Source organism: Panthera pardus, unplaced genomic scaffold, assembly GCF_024362965.1.
Source record: "Panthera pardus isolate Hobbes unplaced genomic scaffold, ASM2436296v1 HiC_scaffold_2, whole genome shotgun sequence".
Classification (NCBI taxonomy): domain Eukaryota; kingdom Metazoa; phylum Chordata; class Mammalia; order Carnivora; family Felidae; genus Panthera; species Panthera pardus.
Genome location: NW_026526765.1, coordinates 8017030 through 8036718, shown reverse-complemented (window position 1 = coordinate 8036718; position 19689 = coordinate 8017030). Strand labels below are relative to the sequence as shown.

The following is a 19689-nucleotide window of genomic DNA, read 5'->3' as shown; positions in this document are numbered from 1 at the left end:
CTCCAGATTGAAGTAGACTAGGGAAACATTCTAGCTGAATGCAATATGACATCGTAAGGAAAAACATCATAAAGGACGTTATTGGGACTTGAGGCAAAATTACTATTACTATTATTGGAATACAATCTTCAATATCCTGAATTTGATAACTGAGCTGGGCTTATGTCTTAGGAAGCACTGAGGCATCAAGGAACAAAGGGGCATGTGTGTGCAACCTATTCCCAAATGGTTTAGGAAAAATAATTCATAGAGGAAGAGGGCAGATTGGAGAGAACAAATATGACAGAGTATTAAGAATTGGTGAAGCTGGGTAAAGAAGTACGGGAGTCCTTTGTTTTCTTCTTGCAACTGTTCTCTAAATTTGAGATGACTTCAGAATAACGAATGAAGAAAGTGGAAAAAATACTTTTAGGAGGTAAAGCTGGTAGGATCTGAAGATAAATTTTTAAGCGATTGTTAATTTGCCGTTGTGATTACCATGACAGTGTTTTCAGCAGGTAGATTGGTAATAAAAGGATACAAAAATGATAAAAGGATTTTACTTTTTAGAAGATATGTTGATTGTCAACAAATTATCAGTGTATTATAGATACATTTTTGAAGAATGGTGAAATATTTCATTATATTTCAAGTTGGTAGAGTCTGTTTTTTCATGGTCTAATTTAATAATACCGTATCTCACTGAATCTAGAGGCTGTCAATTTTAAGATGCCCCATTGCTATTGAGAAAGAAAAAAATACTGCCAATTGTAAATCTAAGATTATGTCCATTGTAAGGTGTATCCTGATTTCAGAGATGTTAAAATGTGTGGGTAAATGTGTGAAATAGTTGAGACAGGGTGGATTGAGATGCTAGGTGGGAAAATAAAGCTGCTTCTCATTTTGATGACTGCCACATCATGGTTTTAGTTAGAAAATGGGAAATCTGTCATCTCTGCTAAAAATGGCTTATTTTATGATTGATAGAAGATGTTCTTGTAACCATTGCTAATGTGACTTTCGTGATTTAATGGATCGTTTGATAATGTGTTTATGCCCCGGAGTGATCTTTTCTACAGCTACTAATTCCTGCACAGGTATTTTCAGGCCCTCAAATCCAAACGAGCATTTGGGAGTCTCTTCCTCCGACTCCCTGCTTACTGAAATAATGACTGTCGTTCTGCACAGATGCCACAGTTGGAGGAGAAACTCGAGCTTGAACTGAAGGATGACGCCAGAGTCATTGCTTGCCGGTTCCCTTTCCCTCGCTGGACCCCAGACCACGTCACCGGGGAGGGGGTAGACACCGTGTGGGCCTACGACCTGAGCACGCTGCGAGGCAGGAGGCCCTGAAGACGTTTCCGGCCGGTCATTCAAGCGTAGACTTTATGGAGAGTGGTTTCCCAAGTGATGGTGGTCTTACAGCTGTGTCGTCAGCAAAGAGTCTGTTTTTCTTCACTATGGAATGAAAATCTATTACTTTCCTTAACTTTTGGAAAACAAACAGAAGTTAAGAACAGCGGGTAGATTTAAAGTCTCTTTTCGTGGCATATTCAAAAAAGTGGTCTTCCTTCCCATGCGCTCTGATGTATGAAAATATGACCAAGGGATGGTCAACGTTGATGGGCGGGAGAGATGTGAACAGCTCTTCACGCTACAAAAAGTATGATTTAATGCCAGAGATGAACAGAAACACTTTTTAAAGAGGCTGTGCAGTAGGAAATGTTTGCAGTTTCATCTAACTTTATTCATACATAAGATTTGTCTTTCTTTTTTTCTGTACTTCATGGCAACGTTTTCTAAAGGACTCAGGCGCTCCTATTTTATAACATTGATTAGGAATAATTTGTTGTGAGGCCAGCGCTTTACTGTATTTTCTTGGATCTGAGGTGTCTATACGTGTGCGTGTAAACGTGTGGATAGACACACACATTTGACCGTTTCTGAAGTTGTGACGTACCTTCCGGCCGATGGTGTTTTGTGTCTACGATCGGCAGCATTGCACGTCACGACGTAGCTGTAGCCACCACGGATGGAATGTCAGATGTGATGCGAGGTGCTCAGAGGAGATGCAGGACGTTCTGGAGTTATAGGTAATAACATAAGCCGTCATGAGCTTGGGCGCAGCCAGACCTGGGATCACATCCCTGCTCGGCCACCAGCCTTGCCCCAGTGGCTTGACCTCCTGGAGCCTCGCTTTCCCGAGTGTCCCCAGCCTCTGTTGGGATAATGATACACCGAACAGGGGACTCTTTTTTTGTAAAACTCACGACGCAGAGTCTTTGGTCTTATCATTTTAGATACTAAAGAAGTCACAGATTATTTCTGCTAGTCGCATCTTTATTTTATGAAAGTAGCCATACATTTAATATTCTCGTTTAGGAGAAGAGACCTGACTGATTTAGGTAAAGACAAGTTAACGGAAAACCTTTGAATGTGAATAGATAGGCTTCATGTATCTGAAACGTTAATCTATTAAATGGTGGCTCTAATAATCCCTGTGTATCACAGAAAAGGATTGAGCTCCCGATCGTACACCTGTAACCTAAATACCAAACTGTGTCTTCATGGAGGTTTGATAAAATGAGATGGTTGGTGTTTTTAACTAAACTCACGAAAATACGATCGGCTTGAGAATTTTCATTTAAATGAAAAGCAACTGGGGACCCGTTCGTTCATTCGGCGAATGCTTGTTGTCTGCTGTGTAATAGGCCTGTGCGATTCAATGGTGAGCAGACATGAAGGACCCCTAATCTTAGGGAAACGTGTATTCCGGAAGACAGAGACAAATACGGGCGTGAATGTAAGTGTGTGTGTGAAGCTCTCTGAAAGAGGTAAACAGTGTGACAGTCACGGGCACTTGGCAGATTTTTGGCTGCCACTGTCCATCCCTTCCCAGTAGCCCCCGATTTCTTTCCGAAGAGCGAATTCCCTACGACGGCGTGCAGTTTGGTGTCTGTCCCTGCCTGTCACCCCAGCCAGCTCTGTAAGTGGGCGAGGCACGCCTGGAGAGGGACCCATCGTGGCTCCTGGCCAGGCAGGTGTGACGGGCAGAGGTAGGGTTTTGTGGAACCTTGGGTGTGTTCAGTAATTTTCTAGACATGCTCCTGGCAGACTTGTGGAGGCATCAGGCTGTCTGCAAAGGCATATATAACTTGCCTTTTTGAGGTTTCTGGTTTAGTTTCCCAAAGATTCAACGGCCCCTGGTGTTGCAACCTCAGAATAAAATGGACCATTTCACGGAAGTGTTGGCATTCATGGAGTTTGTAAGCTCTCTAATGGATTGATTGATTGATTTTTAAAAAATATTTATTCTTTTTTTGAGAGAGAGCGAGTGAGCACACAAGCAGGGGAGGGGCAGAGAGAGGGAGACAGAGAATCTGCAGCGGGCTCCAAGCTGTCAGCACAGAGCCCGACGCGGGACTTGAACTCCCGAACCACAAGATCATGACCTGAGCCGAAGTCTGACGCTTAACAGACTGAGCCACCCAGGCGCCCCTAATGGATTTTTTTAAATTTTGCATTTGAATAACCTGGAAGTGAACTATAAGAATTTTCTTACAGGGGTTATTGTGGCTTCTCTGACTGGCTGGTTTGAGTTTTTATTGGTTCCCGGATTCAGGGTCTGAAATTTGCGCACAACACAAGGCAGGGAGCGAGACCTGTTACGTTTGATGTCGAAAGTAGGATTCACAGACGTCTGACCGATTGAAATCAGGGATGAGTGCTAGCTTGAGAAAATTTAAAGTTAAAACAACAACAACCAAACAAGAATAGAAATAGAGCTTAGGGGTGACGTAGCCTAACGAGCCATTGGGACCGACCTGGAGGTTCCATTGACACACGGTCAGGGACTTGAGCCCTTTCCCGTCTGAGAGCATCTTTCTCCCAAAGCATGGCCCCAGAGCTACAACCCTTGCCTTTCCCAGCCCTGCCAGATGGGCTCCGCCAGACCCCTCAGCCAGTTCCGGCGTTCAGACCCCCTGAAATGAGCTTAGCTCCACCAAGAGTATGGGAAACCGAGTTTGAAAGACCGAGACCCTTCTAGAAGCACCGTGTCCACCGTTGCTGAGAGATGGTGTACACCATGACAGGTTACAGCCAGACAGAAAAAACGAAGGTTCCTGACATTTAAACCACGCGGCAGGATGCTATGCCTCTGCCAGAGTACTTTCCCTGATGGCCAAAGGCATAAAAGAAATAGCTGTTCTCAAACGCAGGAGTCCTCTGAACTTGCGCTGTAACCTGTATTTCCTAGATCATCTGGAGTCCCCTGGGCCGCGGGGGAGCGTTTCTCACCTGGCCCGGGGAACCGAAGTCTGCGCGTCTCTGACCCGGGCCACCTGTCGGGGAGCAGAGGATGCCGGCAGGCCGGCCGAAGGGACGCAGACACCGCTCGCTGGGATCCCCCAGCCGTCTCTCCTCTTTCTTGGGAACAGAGCCCCCCCCCCCCCCAGTGCTTTGGGCATCAGGGTGGGCGGTGGGCGGTGGGCCACGGGCAGGTGATTCAGCTCCGGCCAGCGAGGCGTGAAGGGGCATCTGCTGGGAGCTTAGGGAAAGGTTTCTTTGCTAACGGAAGGCGCTTGAGGCGAGCGTGGCCTTCCGGGCCTCGGACGGGCTGTATGGAGCCCTGACACCTGCAGTTCTGACGGCTGTGTTACAGCCACCAGGGGAAAGTGAAGTTGAAAGCGGGGGTGCTGAGGCCGGCCGAGCAGAGAGATGGACAGACTCCTGGTGTTTGCTGACTTGCCGAGCTGACCTGGAGCCTCCGACTGCAGGATGTCTTTTTTTTGTTTAATTTTTTTTTTTTTTTGACGTTTATTTATTCTTGAGAGAGGGGGAAAGAGAGCACAAGCAGGGGAGGGGCAGAGAGAGAGAGGGAGACACAGAATTGGAAGCAGGCTCCAGGCTCTGAGCTGTCAGCACAGAGCCCGCCCCCCACCCCCCCGCCCCGACTTCAGGACATCTTAAGGGAAGTGACAAACCCACGTTGCTGCTGTCCTGCGGGGGTGGCAGTATTCGGGCTGTGTGGCCATCTGGTGGGGACAGGAGGGTGTGAGGCTGAACGGGGGTGAGGAGGAAGCCCCAGGGTGTGGAGTGAGGGCACAGCCAGAGGGGCGCCTGGGGAGCTGTACCAGGTCAGAAGGGCTCTGAACTTAGACCCAGCATTCACAGTCGACAGGAGTCTTCCCAGGTGGGCATCCTGTTCTTGGGGACGCAGGCAGGGCTGAGTAACAGCAGAGCCTCAGCCACACCCCTGCATGCGGGGGGCTCCGTAGGGGGAAAGATGATTCCTCAAGATTAGTAAGGACTTAGAGAAGGGAGGGGAAGGAAACACCTCAGACTGCCCTCTTGGCAGGTGGGGTTGTCCAGTGAAGGAGCTGCGGTGTGGACGGCACGTGTGTGTCCTTGGGTTGAGATCCTGACCCCCCAGTGCGATGGTTGAGGGAGGGGGTCTCTGGAGATGCTTCGGTCCTGAGAGTGGAGCCCTCACGAGTGGGGCTGGCGCCCGGGTTTGGTGGCCTCAGTGAGCTCGGGAAGATAGCCGGCCGTGAACCAGGAGGCGGCTTCTCGCCAGACGCCGAATCTGTGGGTCCTTGATCTCAGACGTCTTAGCCTCCACAACTGAGACGAAGAAATGCTTATTGTTTAAGCTCCCTGGTCTGGGTGATGGTGCGGCAGCCGGAGCTGGTGAGAGACAGGCTGGCCCCGAGAAGAGCCCCACCCCGCACTGTCCAGTCTTGTCACCACTCCAGCCATCACTTCCTTGACCTGGAAAGGAAGGGAGCCAGGATTGAAGAGGCCTCCCTCCGGTGCCAGCTTGAAGGAGCGGGAAACCTTCCCCCTGACGTGATGGTCAGGGTCGGTTGGCCGAGTCCTGAAGTTCCACAGAGGCCCTCTCTGGATGGCCGTCGGGGGGTATGGTTGGCACCATCTCGAGGGCAGGTTTCCCTGTGAGGGGTCTCTTCTGTGCCTCTCCCTCCTGGCTCTCTCGGAGGATGCTTCTGGCACGGTTTGTCCCTAAACTGACGTGGAAGATGAAACAAAACTAGCGGGAGAGGAACAGAAGCCGCGTTGACAAGCAGAAATGAAGTCTAGGTGGCAGAGGGTCTTGGAAACCTCTCCTACGAGGCGCAGTTAAACAGGCTGTGGATGTTTGCCCGGGATGAGAGGAGGTTTAGAGGACACAGAACGGACCTTTCTGGTGTTCGAAGGCTTGCCAAGCGGCAGAAGAAAGGAAAAGTGGTCGTGGACGTGACCGTGTGTCGGCAGTTTCCATGTGCTGGAAATAACCCCGTTCGCATCCGTAGGGCGGAGGCATGAGCTCGTTTCTTTTCTCTCAACCAGAGGGAGTTGTGGTCAGCTTGCTCAGTCACACCCGGACACGGGAGCACAGAGTCTTACGTTCTAACTGGCTCTGAGATACCAACTCGGGTCCCACTGGGCTGGCGCCGAAGGGACGGGAGGCTGCGGCTCAGTCCCCGGTACAGTTTGGGTAAAGTCGTTTCAGGTTAGGATGTGTTGCCTCTGGACACAGTGAGTTTCTTGTCACTGTAGATAGCGGAGCAGAGGGCTGGACAGCCACTTGGTGGAGATATTGTAGAAGGGATCCATCCACAAGCAGGTGTGGAGTCTTGAAATGGCCTAAAACGACCGCGAGTTTTCCAGTCTTAGCAGTCTTGCCAGAACCTTCCCGGCCGAACACAGTGGGTCTGTGAGGCATCAGAGTGGCCTTTGAGCAGCGACGTTGCACATGCTTCCCGATTCAACTTAGCCTCCCCCAGCTCCAGGCCACGGGCGGCTTTTTACTCTGGTATACGAAATGGAAGTGGTCGAAATTTTGAAATCTCGGAGAAGCTGATGAATGACAATAGGCTTTATCAGAACCCCAGCAGAGAGAGCTGACGCTCAGAGAAGGTTGGAATCTGTTCGACCCCAGAGCTTAGCCCCAGAGAGCGCACTTGGGTCTCCCATGTTCTTCTTTCTTTTTTTTTTTTTTAAAAGTTCTTAACATTTATTCATTTTTGAGAGATGGAGGGAGACAGAGCGTGAGTAGGGGAGGAGCAGAGAGAGAGAGAGAGGGAGACACAGGATCTGAAGCAGGCTCCAGGCTCTGAACTGTCAGCACGGAGCCTGATGCGGGGCTGGAACCCACGGACAGGGAGCTCATGACCTGAGCTGAAGTCGGACGCGTAACCAGCTGCACTACCCAGGCACCTCCCCACTTTTGTAAAACATTTATTTATTTATTTAAATAAAAAAATATTTTTTAATGTTTTATTTAACCTTGAGACAGAGAGAGAGAGAGAGAGCGAGCAAGCATGAGTCGGGGAGGGGCAGAGTGAGAGAGGGACATAGAATCCGAAGCAGGCTCCAGGCTCCGAGCTGTCAGCGCAGAGCCCAACGGAGGGCTCGAGGTCACAAGCTGTAAGATCATGACCTGAGCCAAAGTCGGCCACTCAACTGACCGAGCCACCCAGGCACCCCCAAAATTTATTTATTTTGAGAGAGTGCGAGCGTGTGCACATGAATGGGGGAAGAGCACAGAGCGGGAGAGGGGGAGAGAGAGGCTCCAGGCAGCCTCCTTGCTCAGTGCGTAGCCCGATGCAGGGCTTGAGCCGTGAGATCCTGACCTGAGTTGAAGTCAAGAGTCAGATGCTCGACCGACCGAGCCACCCAGGCGCCCCATGTGTTTCCAAGTTCTGATGAGAGCCAGGAGACTGTTCTTGAAGCCCCTGGGACAAGTCCGTCACTAATGATGCCTCACTGCCTTCTGAGTGACGCCGTCTTACCCATCACCTTGTCAAGGGAGCAGCCTCACAAGGTTCTCTGACCCCTCTCCAACTGATTGGAGCCAACGTCAGGCCACAGAAATGAGATGAGCTATTCTGATTCCATGTTGAGAATTTAAACTGGGGAACAGAAAGACTGGGGATGTCCAGGGGGAGGCTGAGGGCATGAAGCTGAGGCCAGGGGAGTTTGAAGGGCTGTGACAGACGAGAGGGTAACGGGTTTCTCTGGGTCAAGGGCCCAGTCTAGGGAGCCGGCCGCAGGCCCGCCCGCCCACCACCAGAGGGCCCATGAACCGGGCCGGGTGGAACCCCCGCTGCCCCTCACATCTTAGCCCCCCTCAAAGAGTTCAGTTGAGTGTCGTGTTTCCTGAAGAACTCCATTTTTCTTTTAATTTTTTTTAAATGTTTTTATTTATTTTTGAGAGAGACAGAGGCAGAATGTGAGTGGGTTAGGGGCAGAGAGACATGGAAACACAGAAGCAGAAGCAGGCTCCAGGCCCCAAGCTGTCAGCACAGAGCCTGATGCGGGGCTGGAACTCACGAACTGCGAGATCGTGACCTGAGCCGAAGTTGGACACTCAACCGACTGAGCCACCCAGGCGCCCCAGTGAAGAACTCCATTTATGTAATAGGCTATTTTATGATGAACGAAAATAGTACTTGTGACGACAGGTGTTAAACACAAGGAGCTTGGTACCCCCAAAGGTGACGCAGGCCATCTATTTCAAATAGAAAAGTGGGTATTTATATAAATGTAAGAAATCTGCCCTCTGAATAACACAATCAAGTTTCTGCACTCAAATAGAAAACTTGAGTCCTCTGGCGTCCTCTCAGGCAGAGTGAAGCGTTCCCGTAATTGTGACACGTTGTGGTTATATTGGAATCGGCACACTTGTGACCCAATGGGCCGCTGCAAATTGAACATGAACAAAGAAATCATATAACTTTTATAGGTAAGGGGAATCAGGTCTTATTTTTTCTAATTTAATGTTACGGTGTGAATGTTACCTGAGAAGGGCTGATCGAACAATAGCTCATTGATCACGAGGTTTGAGTCAAGGATGGGAAGGAGGAATCGAGTGCATTTTCTCTTCTGGATTACTGTGGGGTGAAACATCGGGCAGCGAAATTATTCTTTATGAGAATTGATCCAAATGCCAGAAAAATTCACAAAACTCCACGTATGTCCCGGACTTGCTGGGGACGTTTGAGTGGCGCGGTCTTACGGGGTTTGCCAGGCAGTGTTGTTCGTGGGGAACGTGACAGCTACAGAGACAGGGTGTCACAAGGCATTAGGTTCCTGCTGGTGCACATGGCGAGCGGCCAGCACATCCTGGAGGGGGCGAAAGCCTCTGCTATTCCAGAGACCGTCTCTTCTCGCTCGCTCCCTGACATTTACGTGTCCCGGGCACCTGTGCTTTATCACTTCATCCCATGGCCTCTTTTCCACATGTCTGCTAATCTCTGATTTAAGAGTTACATATTGCCATTTTCAAGGGCACTTGCATTTTGTTAAGGAGTGATTCAATAGGAATTTGAATGTTCAGGGAGGCCAAAAGATGGGATTTGCAATGGTTCCTTGTTTCCACCTGCTCTTACCCCAGTCCAAACTACCAAACTGACATGATCATGGCAGCTCAGAAAGGCAGACTACGGTCACTGAAAGTTTCTCTTGACCTGGAAATGTTAATTATGAATAGAAATTCATAGTCCAGAAACAATGATAACAAGGATAGCTCTCAAGTGTTGACTGTCTACCAAGTCATATGTCTTTTAGATACATTATTTTAATTTTTTTTTAAGTTTATTTATTTTGAGAGAGAGAGAGCAGGAAGGGGCAGAGAAAGGGAGAGACAGAGTCCCAAGCAGACTTTGCGCTGAGAGACACGGGACTTGAACTCGCGAACCGTGAGATCATGACCTGAACTGAGATCAAGAGTCGGACACTTAACTGAACTGACTGAGCCACCCAAGCGCCCCCTAGATACATTATTTTTAATTCTCATACTAACTACAGTGTAGATATGATATTTCCCCGGGGTGATCTGAGGCATTTAGAGAGTAATTCGTTTGCTAAGGCCCACGGACCCATTGCCAGGTAGTGGAGCTGGTATTCACACCCAGGCCTGTCTGGCACTAACACCTGTGTGATTTCCCCTTTGTGTCTGCCTGGCCAGGGCGTGGGGATGACCCTACTGCTCCAGAATCGATCCCGTCTACCCAGAAGCTTAGATATCAGCAACGTTTGAGTAACTCTGAGGCTTGGGCCCCACGTGTCTTTGAATCAGAATACATCGTGTTTTTGGTAGGCACAAGGGTGATCTTTGAGTCAGAAGCATAAGCCCGTGAGAAGAATAAGGCAGCCAGTTTTTCACAATTGTGTCCGCACTCAGAAATAGGCAGAGGGAGTAATGAGTTCTACGCAGAGCTGACTTACCACCTGCCTTTTAGGTCCACCTCCCAAAAATGGGTGCGTGCAGACGCATCATCTGTCTGTGTTAGACAGTAAATGACTTGCAGAAGCACACGTCTCCATCGGCCTCTGGGACGGCCATAACAACGTGGCACAGCCTCGTCATTGAGACCACAGACACGCACTTCTCATAGCTCTGGAGACTGGAAGTCCCGCTGCGGTCACGTTCCGAGATATCGGGGATTAGCATTTCCGTAGATGAGTTTTGAGGGGGACACGATTCAGTGCGTAAGAGATCCCACCAAGTTGATTACAGCCTCACTTTCACAAGCAAGTGATTGGACGCAGCCTAAGCGTGCGTCAGTCGAGACTGGCCGGGCAGCCGTGAAAAAAGCCTGTGGCAGAGTGACAGGTACCAGGGCACGTGGCATTTCCAGTAGAGGCTCCTGTGCTGTGACACGCATTCTGCAACAACACGCACCGAGCGTAGCCGGTCTGGCGGAAAAAGCTGGGTTAATGGCAGACCACTCAGAACGGTTGCCACCTTGAAATCAGGGCATTCAGGAGACAATCAGTATCTGGGGAGAGAACTGGGCAGTGCAGGCAGGCAGCTCAGTGGCACCGGAGACTGCCCGAGGGGGTGATAATTTTACGTATTTATTTATTTATTTAACCTTTTTATTTTGATTTTGATTTTTTTAAATGTGAAATTTATTGTCAAATTGGTTTCCATACAACACCCAGTGGGGGATGGTAATTTTAGAAATCAGCCCGGGAGTGCTGATTTGGGGGAACGACACGGTGCGCACGAGCACTGGAGGGCTTGCACCCCGCTGCACGCCCAGGACCGCGAAAGGCCGGGGGGCCCCCTCTCTGGGGAGGGGCAGGCCCTCTTGCTAACGTTTTCTAAAAATCCCACTGATGGGGCTCCACGTTGAGAGGCGCGCTTCCCTTCCTGCTGAAGCTTCCAGTTCTACTCATAATGCAAAGCTAGGCTCCCCTTGCAGAAATAACTACAAAGAAACCAACGAAACTTCCAGGTTATTCTGACATCATCCCCTCTGCAGCGGTGGTATGGGAGTTAATTGGTGTTACGGTGGTAGGTGCTGTAGCAGAGTAGAGTGTTGACAGGTGTAAAAAACCAGGGGCAGGACAGCGTGATGTTTGCTTTCACTTTTGTAAAAAGGGGGCATTCGCATGCTTACCCGCGTGTGCCCCCCTTCCCCGACTCTCCCACACATACCCTGCCAGAAAGAATCCATGAGTACACGAGAACCTGGGAATAGCTTTTGCCTCCGGGGAGGATGGGTGGGGTTTGGGATCTGAGGTGAGAAAAGGCCCCTTTTGTTATATTTTAAAATACTTTTTTTGGGGGGGGGGTGCGTGGGTGGCTCAGTCAGTTAAGCGACCGACTTCAGCTCGGGTCGTGATCTCACAGTTCGTGAGTTCAAGCCCCACATCGGGCTCGCTGCTGTCAGCGCAAAGCCCGCTTCAGATCCTCTGTCCCCCTCTCTTTCTGCACCTCCCCTGCTTGTGCTCTCTCTCAAAAAAAAAAAAAAAAATTTAAAAAACTTAGAACTGGTTGTGCCCAATACCAAATTGTGATCGCAAGTTAAAAGCCAAGCAAGACACATTCTTCTCTGCTTTTTGTAGTGTGTAAAAAGGGACACACTGGGTAGACTAGCAAGTGACATAACAGCTCGGAGCGGAACCTTCAGGTTATTGATTCTGAATAACCCTCAACTCCTGCCTGAAACATTTTGGTTTTTTATGGCGCCTCTGCGTGGGGGCTTCTGGGGAATGTCAGTTCACTCCCAACTCTTACAGCAGCTCATTTTACCTTCGGACGCCGTGTTAGCAATGCCTTCTGTATACCCACCTGGCTGAAAGCTGGCTCCCTAACACTTTCCACCCACTGGCCCTAATTTTACCTCCTGGGGACCACCCTGCACAAATCTAATGCTTCCTTCGTGGGAAATCCAAAAACCCAAAGATTTGGAGGACCCTCTCCTATTCCCACTGAATCTTTCATTCTTGTGTTTCTTCAGAAAAACCAACCCTCCCTAGCCTGGTAACTCTCCTCTTAACAGAAGCTAGGTTTAAAATTTTCCCTTCCTTCCTTCCTTTTTAATTTTTTTATTTATTTTTGAGAGAGACAGACACACAGAGAGAAAGAACACGAGCAGGGGAGGAGCAGAGAGAGAGCGAGACACAGAATCCAAAGCAGGTTCCAGGCACAGAGCCCAATGTGGGTCTCGAACTGATGAACCATGAGATCACGACCTGAGCTGAAGTCGGCCGCTCAACTGACTGAGCCACCCAGGTGCCCCTTAAATTATCTTCCTGAAGTGTGGGTCCTGGAGCCAGACGCGGAGCCAGGGGTGGCCCGGCCAGCGCAGAGGGGAACGGATGACCCCCTTCCTTGCTCTGAACTAGTCTTCAGACTGATGCCTGATACTCGATGCGCGTGGAGTTTTTACTTATGCTTCTGATAAGTTGTCTGTCACACACAATCTTCTTATATAAACCATGTCAGTGGAGTTTTGGGGGTTTTTTTTGGACCCAAGTGCATTTTATGTTTTTGAAGCAAGTGAAAAAATGAACTGTTTTCCTTTTTGTAAGTTTTGTCACGTTAGGTTTGTCCCACTGCTGCAGGTTTTTAAGGGATTTTGGACACTAATTCAATCATCCAATTATTTACTTGTCCCTGTGTACCTTATGCCGCACACAACGTTAATAACCATGAAATTAGTGCTCTCATCTACATTATTTGAAAGAAACAGCCACAAATTTTGAATGAGACAGAGCCCTAGGACCTCCCCGTCCTATAAACTGTACCAGCGCTCGCAGAAGGTGGCTGTTCATTAATTTATGCTCTACTCAGTGATGCCCTCGCTCTGACTGTTAGGACATGTAGATGAGTGTGGTCTAGGATGGGTTTCATCACTGTGTGTCCAGCCTGGAGGATGATGCCTGCATGTCTTAGGCAGTCAATAAATATTTATTGAATAAATGTGTAAGTGAAGGACGTCAGGGGAGAGTGGACACACATCTTACTGAAGTCCAGCTACATTATCTTTTCCCTTTATTTCGACCTGGTGGCATTGGTGTACTACTAGTTAAAAAAGAAAATCACCAGAATTCATTCCTGGCAATCCATACTGTCTCCTGGAGTCTCTACGGGTTTTTTTTTTTTTTTTTTTTTTTTTGGACTCCTATGTTATTATTTGCCTTCCTACATTTTCTTTTTCGTTCCTTTTTAAAAAAAAATTTTTTTAATGTTTATTTATTTTTGAGACAGAGACAGAGCATGAATGGGGGAGGGTCAGAGAGAGAGGGAGACACAGAATCCGAAATAGACTCCAGGCTCTGAGCGGTCAGCACAGAGCCCGACGCGGGGCTCGAACTCACGGACATGAGATCATGACCTGAGCTGAAGTCGGAGGCTTAACCGACTGAGCCACCCAGGTGCCCCTCTTTTTCGTTCCTTTTTAAAAAAACTTTAATGTTTTATTTATATTAGGGAGAGAGAGAGAGAGAGAGAGAGACCATGAGACCATGAGTGGGGGGTGGGGGGGGGGTGTGGTCTCAGAGAGAGAGGAAGACATAGAATCCGAAGCAGGCTCCAGGCTCTGAGCCATCAGCACAGAGCCCGATGCGGGGCTCCAACCCACGAACCGCGAGATCATGACCTGAGCTGAAGACAGATGCCCAACTGACTGAGCCACCCGGGCACCCTTCTTTTTCTTTCTTAAAAAAATTTATTGAGGTATAATAGATCCCCTGCCCCCCCCCAAAAAACCAAACCTCACCAAAAGCTGCACATGTTTATTTAATGTATACAATTTGATGAGTTTGGACATACAAACCCATGAAACCATCACCACAACCAAGGTAATAAACATATCCGTCATCTCCAGAAGTTTCCTCCTGCTCTTTTGTTTTTTCGTTGATGCTGTCTTGGTGGTAAGAACACTGACTGTGAGATTTTGAAGAGTACGACACTGAATTGCTAATTCCAGGCGCTGTAATGAGCGGCAGATCTCTCGAATTTATTCACCCCACATAACTGAAACTTCAGACCCCCAAGGAGCAGCTCCCCAGTTCCCCCCTCCCTCAGCACTTGGTGACCTCCATTCTATTCTCCGCTTCTAGGAGCTTGACTGTTTTGGAGTCCTGTGGTGTTTGGCCTTCTGTGGCTGGTTTACTTCCCTCCGCAGAGTGTTGTCCGGGTCTAGCCGCGTGTGACTTCCTCTCTGTAGGGCCCGCTCTTTTCCGAGGTTAACTAACGCCCAGCCTGTGGGTCTGTTGTGCCCAGATCTTCCTCCCCTTCTAAGACTTCACTAATATTCGCGGACCACCCTGGATCTCTGGCACTTCTGTTCTACACAATCTCTCCAACATCCCCAGTAAGTGATTTGGCTGTCTCATGTACACGACTTCTCAGTTTTCTGGAGTTTTCAGTCGGTTGAGTGCCCGACTCTTGATTTTGGCTCAGGTCATGATCTCAGGGTTCATGGGTTCAAGCCCCATGTTGTGCTCTGAGCTGACAGCACGGAGCCTACTTGGGATTCTCTCTCCCACTCTCTTTGCCCCTCCCCGGCTTTCATGCACTCACTCACTCTCTCTCAAAATAAATAAGTAAACATTTTTAAAAATTTGTGTTCACAAAAGAAAGCCTGCATGCCAATGTTTATAGTGACTTTACTCATAATCATCAAAACGTGGAAAAAAATCCAAATGTTTTTCTATTGGTGAATGATAAAGTCGGGGCGTTCATACAGTGGAGCCTATTTGGTTCTAACATGAATTCATTTAGAGCAGTTAACTGACAGAGCTCTCTCTCTCTGTAGATAAAAAAAGCCCGAGTTAGGGGCGCCTGGGTGGCTCAGTCGGTTAAGCATCCGACTTTGGCTTAGGTCATGATCTCACAGTTTGTGGGTTCGAGTCCCACGTCGGGCTCTGTGCTGACAGCTCAGGGCCTGGAGCCTGCTTTGGATTCTGTGTCTCCCTCTCTCTCTGCCCCTCCCCTGCTCATTCTCTCTCTCTCTCTCTCTCTCTCTCTCTCTCTCTCTCTCTCAAAAATAAATAATAAAGATTAAAAAAAAAAGCCCAAGTTAGAATACATTTTGCTTTCCTGTTTTTTTAAACTTCCTTTTGTTTTTTTATGACTGAAATTGTAACAATGTTAGTTTCTTCCTGAGTAAATCAGCCTAAATTTGGAATTTCTTTTTTTTAAATATATATATCTATATATATATTTATATATTTATATACATGTATATATACACACACACATATGTATATATTTTTAATGTTTATTTATTTTTGAGAGAGAGGGACAAACAGACCATGAGTGGTGTAAGGGCAGAGAGAGAGGGAGACATGGAATCTGAAGCAGGCTCCAGGCTCTGAGCTGTCAGCACAGAGCCCGATGCAAGGCTTGAACTCACAAACCATGAGATCACGACCTGAGTCGAAGTTGGACCCTCAACCAAATGGGCCAGGCCCCCCCTAAATTTGGAATTTCTAGTGAAAAAATTTCCTCTTAGCAGAAGCACTAATTGGGAGAACATTTCTTCCCATTCACAATTTTTCATTTTTAATGTGTCGATTAAAATCTAAGTATTTTGGGGGTGGTGGGTTCCCAAAATAGAGCAATGGATTTTACATTTACTGCACACTTCTGCTTTTATTTACAGTTTATGAAGTACTTGCCATTTGATAGTCTTTTTCCCCGTCCACCAGTTCAGCTGGGCTGGTTAACTCTCTTCCTCTCTCCGACATTCACCTTCATCTTCTTTTCTGTCCCGTCTCTCTTGCACCTGGGACCCTGTGCTCTTTCTGTCCTTGATGGGGTCTTAGGCTTTTCCTTCCACAGTTTAATTTTTCTGAATACGAGCTGTGATTGCAAAATTCACGCCCTAATGAAGCCTCTTGTCATTTTGTTCACATTTAACTAGGCGTCATCTTGTTTTTTTTTTTTTTTTAATGTTTTATTTTGTAGCCTATCTGCTGATGTAGCATCACTTTTGTTTCCAGTAAGTGAAAGGAAAACATTTCCACCCACTTGGTAGTTAGGCAAAGGGAAGGGAAAAAGCTTGAGTGCTCAGCGATTCTCTGAGATGAGAAAGGAACGTGATGGGTTTGCATTTGATTCTGCCTCATGGTTTGATTCACATGTCGATGTTTGGGATCTTCAGTAATTTGGTGATTATTCGTCCAGGTTTTTTATGTGATGCCTTTTCAGACATGAATGTTGATCCTATGTAAAGAGTGTTTCCCTAAAAACAGAAGATTCTGATTTTTTTTTTCCAGGTGTAAGGAATTACTTTGCTACAGAACACAATGTGTTGTGTTGAAATGGAGATGAACAAACAAACATTTCAAATTATCCATGTGACTGTTGGTCAGAGCCCACAGACTGCTAGCAAACATGAAAATAATCGACTATGATGAATTCTTTCCCAGAAGCAAATGAACTATTTATTGCTTGAATTAAGAAAGGATTTTACTGTTCAATTTGTGTGTGGCGGGAAATGATAAAGGACAGTGATGTGCTAGTTACAATTTTTTAAATCCCCACAACAGGCGAAAGCTTCAGAGTTTCACAGTGGGTTTGATGTACATATATATTTAGCCTTCTAAAAAAAGTGTATTCATTTCTTTTTGAGAGAGAGAGAGAGAGAGAGAGAGAGAGAGAGAGAGTGAGAGAGAATCCCAAGCAGGCTCCATGCTGCCAGCACAGAGACTGACACGGGGCTCAAACCCACAAGCCCTGAGATCATGACCTGAGCCAAATCAAGAGTCAAGATGCTTAACAGAGCAACCCAAGCGCTCCTGTATATATTTCTAACAGGCAAACCTTTGTTCAGAAAAACTAATATTCTGGCCTAAAAAATAGTGTCCAAGTGTAGGCCATTTAGGATGATGTATATTAGTACTATGTAGAAAATTCTTAAAAATGTTTACTTATTTATTTTGAGAGAGAGAGAGAGAGAGTGAGTGAGCATGAAAGCCGGGGAGGGGCAGAGAGGGAGAAAGAGAATCCCAAGTAGGCTCTGTGCTGTGAGCGCAGAGCCCAACGTGGGGCTTGAACCCATGAACCCTGAGATCATGACCTGAGCCGAAATCAAGAGTCGGACGCTGAGCCACCCAGGCGCCCTTATGTAGAAATGTTTTAACATACTATTTGTAGGTGTTAATAATGGTAGAGTAGGAATGCTAGGCACTTAAAAACACTGAGGTATGATTTACGTACAGAAAAATTCACCCCTTTTGGTCTTCAGTGCTCTGAGTTTTGACAAATGCATATGGTCACATAAGACAAATGCATATGGTCACATATGGTCACACACGATCAGGATAGAGAATAATCCTGCTACCACAGAATTCCCACTTGTCCCACAGTGGTCGTCAGTGCCTTGTCTGACTCCTGTTCCCTGGCAACCACTGATCTCTTTCCTGTCCCTTTAGTCTGCCCTTTTCCAGAATGTCACGTAGACAGAATCATACAGAATGTAGCCTCTTGTGTCTGGCTTCTCTCACTCAGCGTAATGCATTTGAAATTCATCCCTGTTGTTTGTTCGGTGTTTATTACTCTCCCTTGCTGAGTAGGGCTCCACTGTATGAATGCCCCTGACTTTATCATTCACCAGTAGAAAAACATTTGGATTTTTTCCCCAGTTTTTGATGATGATGAGTAAAGTCACTATAAACATGGCATGTAGGCTTTCTTTTGTGAACCTGAATTTTGCCAAAGTGGGTAATTCCCTGGGGGTGGGATTGCGGGCTTGTGTGTTAACTTCATAAGAGACTGCAGTATAGGACAGTTCCCATTGCTTTGTGTCCTTACTGCCTGGTTTTCTTAATTTTCTTCCCTCCATTCTAATAGGTTTGTCCTGGTTTCTTACTGGGGTTTCAATTTGCATTTTGCGAAGCATCTCTTTGTGATCTTATTGTGCCCATATATCTTCTTTGGTGCAGTGTCTGTTCAAATCTTTTGCTTGTTTTCAAAACTGTGTTGCTCGTTTACATATTACTGGGGATTTTGACAGTTCTGTATATATTTAGGGTACAAATCCTTTGTCTTACCTATGTTTTGCCAGTACTTGTTCTCAGTTTGTGGCCTTTCTTTTTCATTCAGTTAAGAGCATCTTTTGCAAAGGAGAAGGCTTTAATTTTGATGAAGTCCAATTAACCGTTTCTGAATTCTGCTTTGGTGACATAGCTGAGAAATCTTTCCTAAGGTCACAGAGATTTTCTCCTATGTTTACTTTTAGAAGTTTTATAGTTTTAGACTTTATATTTAAGTCTCTGGTCCATTTTAGGTTAAATTTTGTTTGTGGGGTGAAGTATAGATGAAGGTTTGTTTCTTTGCATGTGGCTGTCCAGTTGTCCCAGCAGAATTTACTGAAAAGACTTCTTTCTTTATTGAGTTACCAGTGCATCTGTATCGAAAATCATTTGACAAAATGTATAAGAATCCACTTAAAAAAAAATGTTTATCTGTTTTTGAGAGAGCGCGAGAGACAGAGTGGGAGCGGATGAGAGGCAGAGAGAGAAGGAAACACAGAATCTGAAGCAGGCTCCGGGCTTCGGGCTGTCAGCATAGAGCCCCACGCGAGACTCGAACTCATGGACCATGAAATGGTGACCTGAGCCGAAGTTGGATGCTTAACTGACTGAGCCACCCAGGCGCCCCAATTTTTTCTTATTAAAAAAACCTTAATTTTAGTATAGCTAACATACAGTGTTATATTAGTTTCAAATGTACAAAATAGTGATTCAACAGTTCTGTACATTACTCAGTGCTCATCACAAGTGCCCACCTCACCCACCTCCCAGCCTCCCCTCCGGTAACCATCAGTGTGCTCTCTATAGTTAAGAGTCTGTTTCTTGGTTTGTCTCTCTCTCTCTCTTTCCCTTTGCTCATTTGTTTCGTTTTTTAAAGTCCACACGTGAGTGAAATCATATGGTATTTGTCTTTCTCTGGCTGGCTTACTTCAGTTGATGGACACTTCCATCATATGGACTGCTTCCATAATTTGGCTATTATAAATAATGCTGCTATAAGCATAGGGTGCATATATGTTTTCAGACGAGTGTTTTCATATTCTTTGGGCAAATACCCAGTAGTGGAATTGCTGGATCCTATGGTAATCCTACTTCTAATTTTCTGAGGAACCTCCAGACTGTTTTTCACAGTGGCTGCACCAGTGTGCATTCCCACCAACGGTGCATGAGGGCTCATTTTTCTCCACATCCTCAGCAGTACTCGTTGTTTCTTCTGCTTTTGGTTTCAGCCATTCTGACAGGGGTGAGGGGATAGCTCATTGTAGTTTTGGTTTGCATTCCACTGATGATGAGTGATGTTGAGCATCTTGTCCTGGGTCTGTTGGCCATCTGTAAGTATGTGAGTCTATTTCTTGACTATATATTTTATTCCATCGATCTATGTGTCTATGCTTTCTTCCATAACATACGGTCTTAAGTACTAGCTTA

At 46.9% G+C, this 19689-nt stretch overlaps 1 protein-coding gene across 4 annotated transcripts in view; it reads left to right on the top strand.

The window, feature by feature from the left end:
* ATPSCKMT (ATP synthase c subunit lysine N-methyltransferase) overlaps positions 1 to 19689 on the top strand; it is a 202289-nt gene that overhangs the window by 15147 nt on the left and 167453 nt on the right. Inside the window, exon 5 of one of the 4 annotated variants that reach the window (XM_019450794.2) lies at positions 1168 to 1394. The exons of the other annotated variants lie outside the window; for them this stretch is intronic. Within the exon in view, the coding sequence (XP_019306339.1) occupies positions 1168 to 1332 (165 nt within the window). The 3' untranslated portion in view covers positions 1333 to 1394. Of the gene's footprint in view, positions 1 to 1167; positions 1395 to 19689 lie in introns of those variants that run through there. 4 annotated transcript variants of the gene reach the window in all.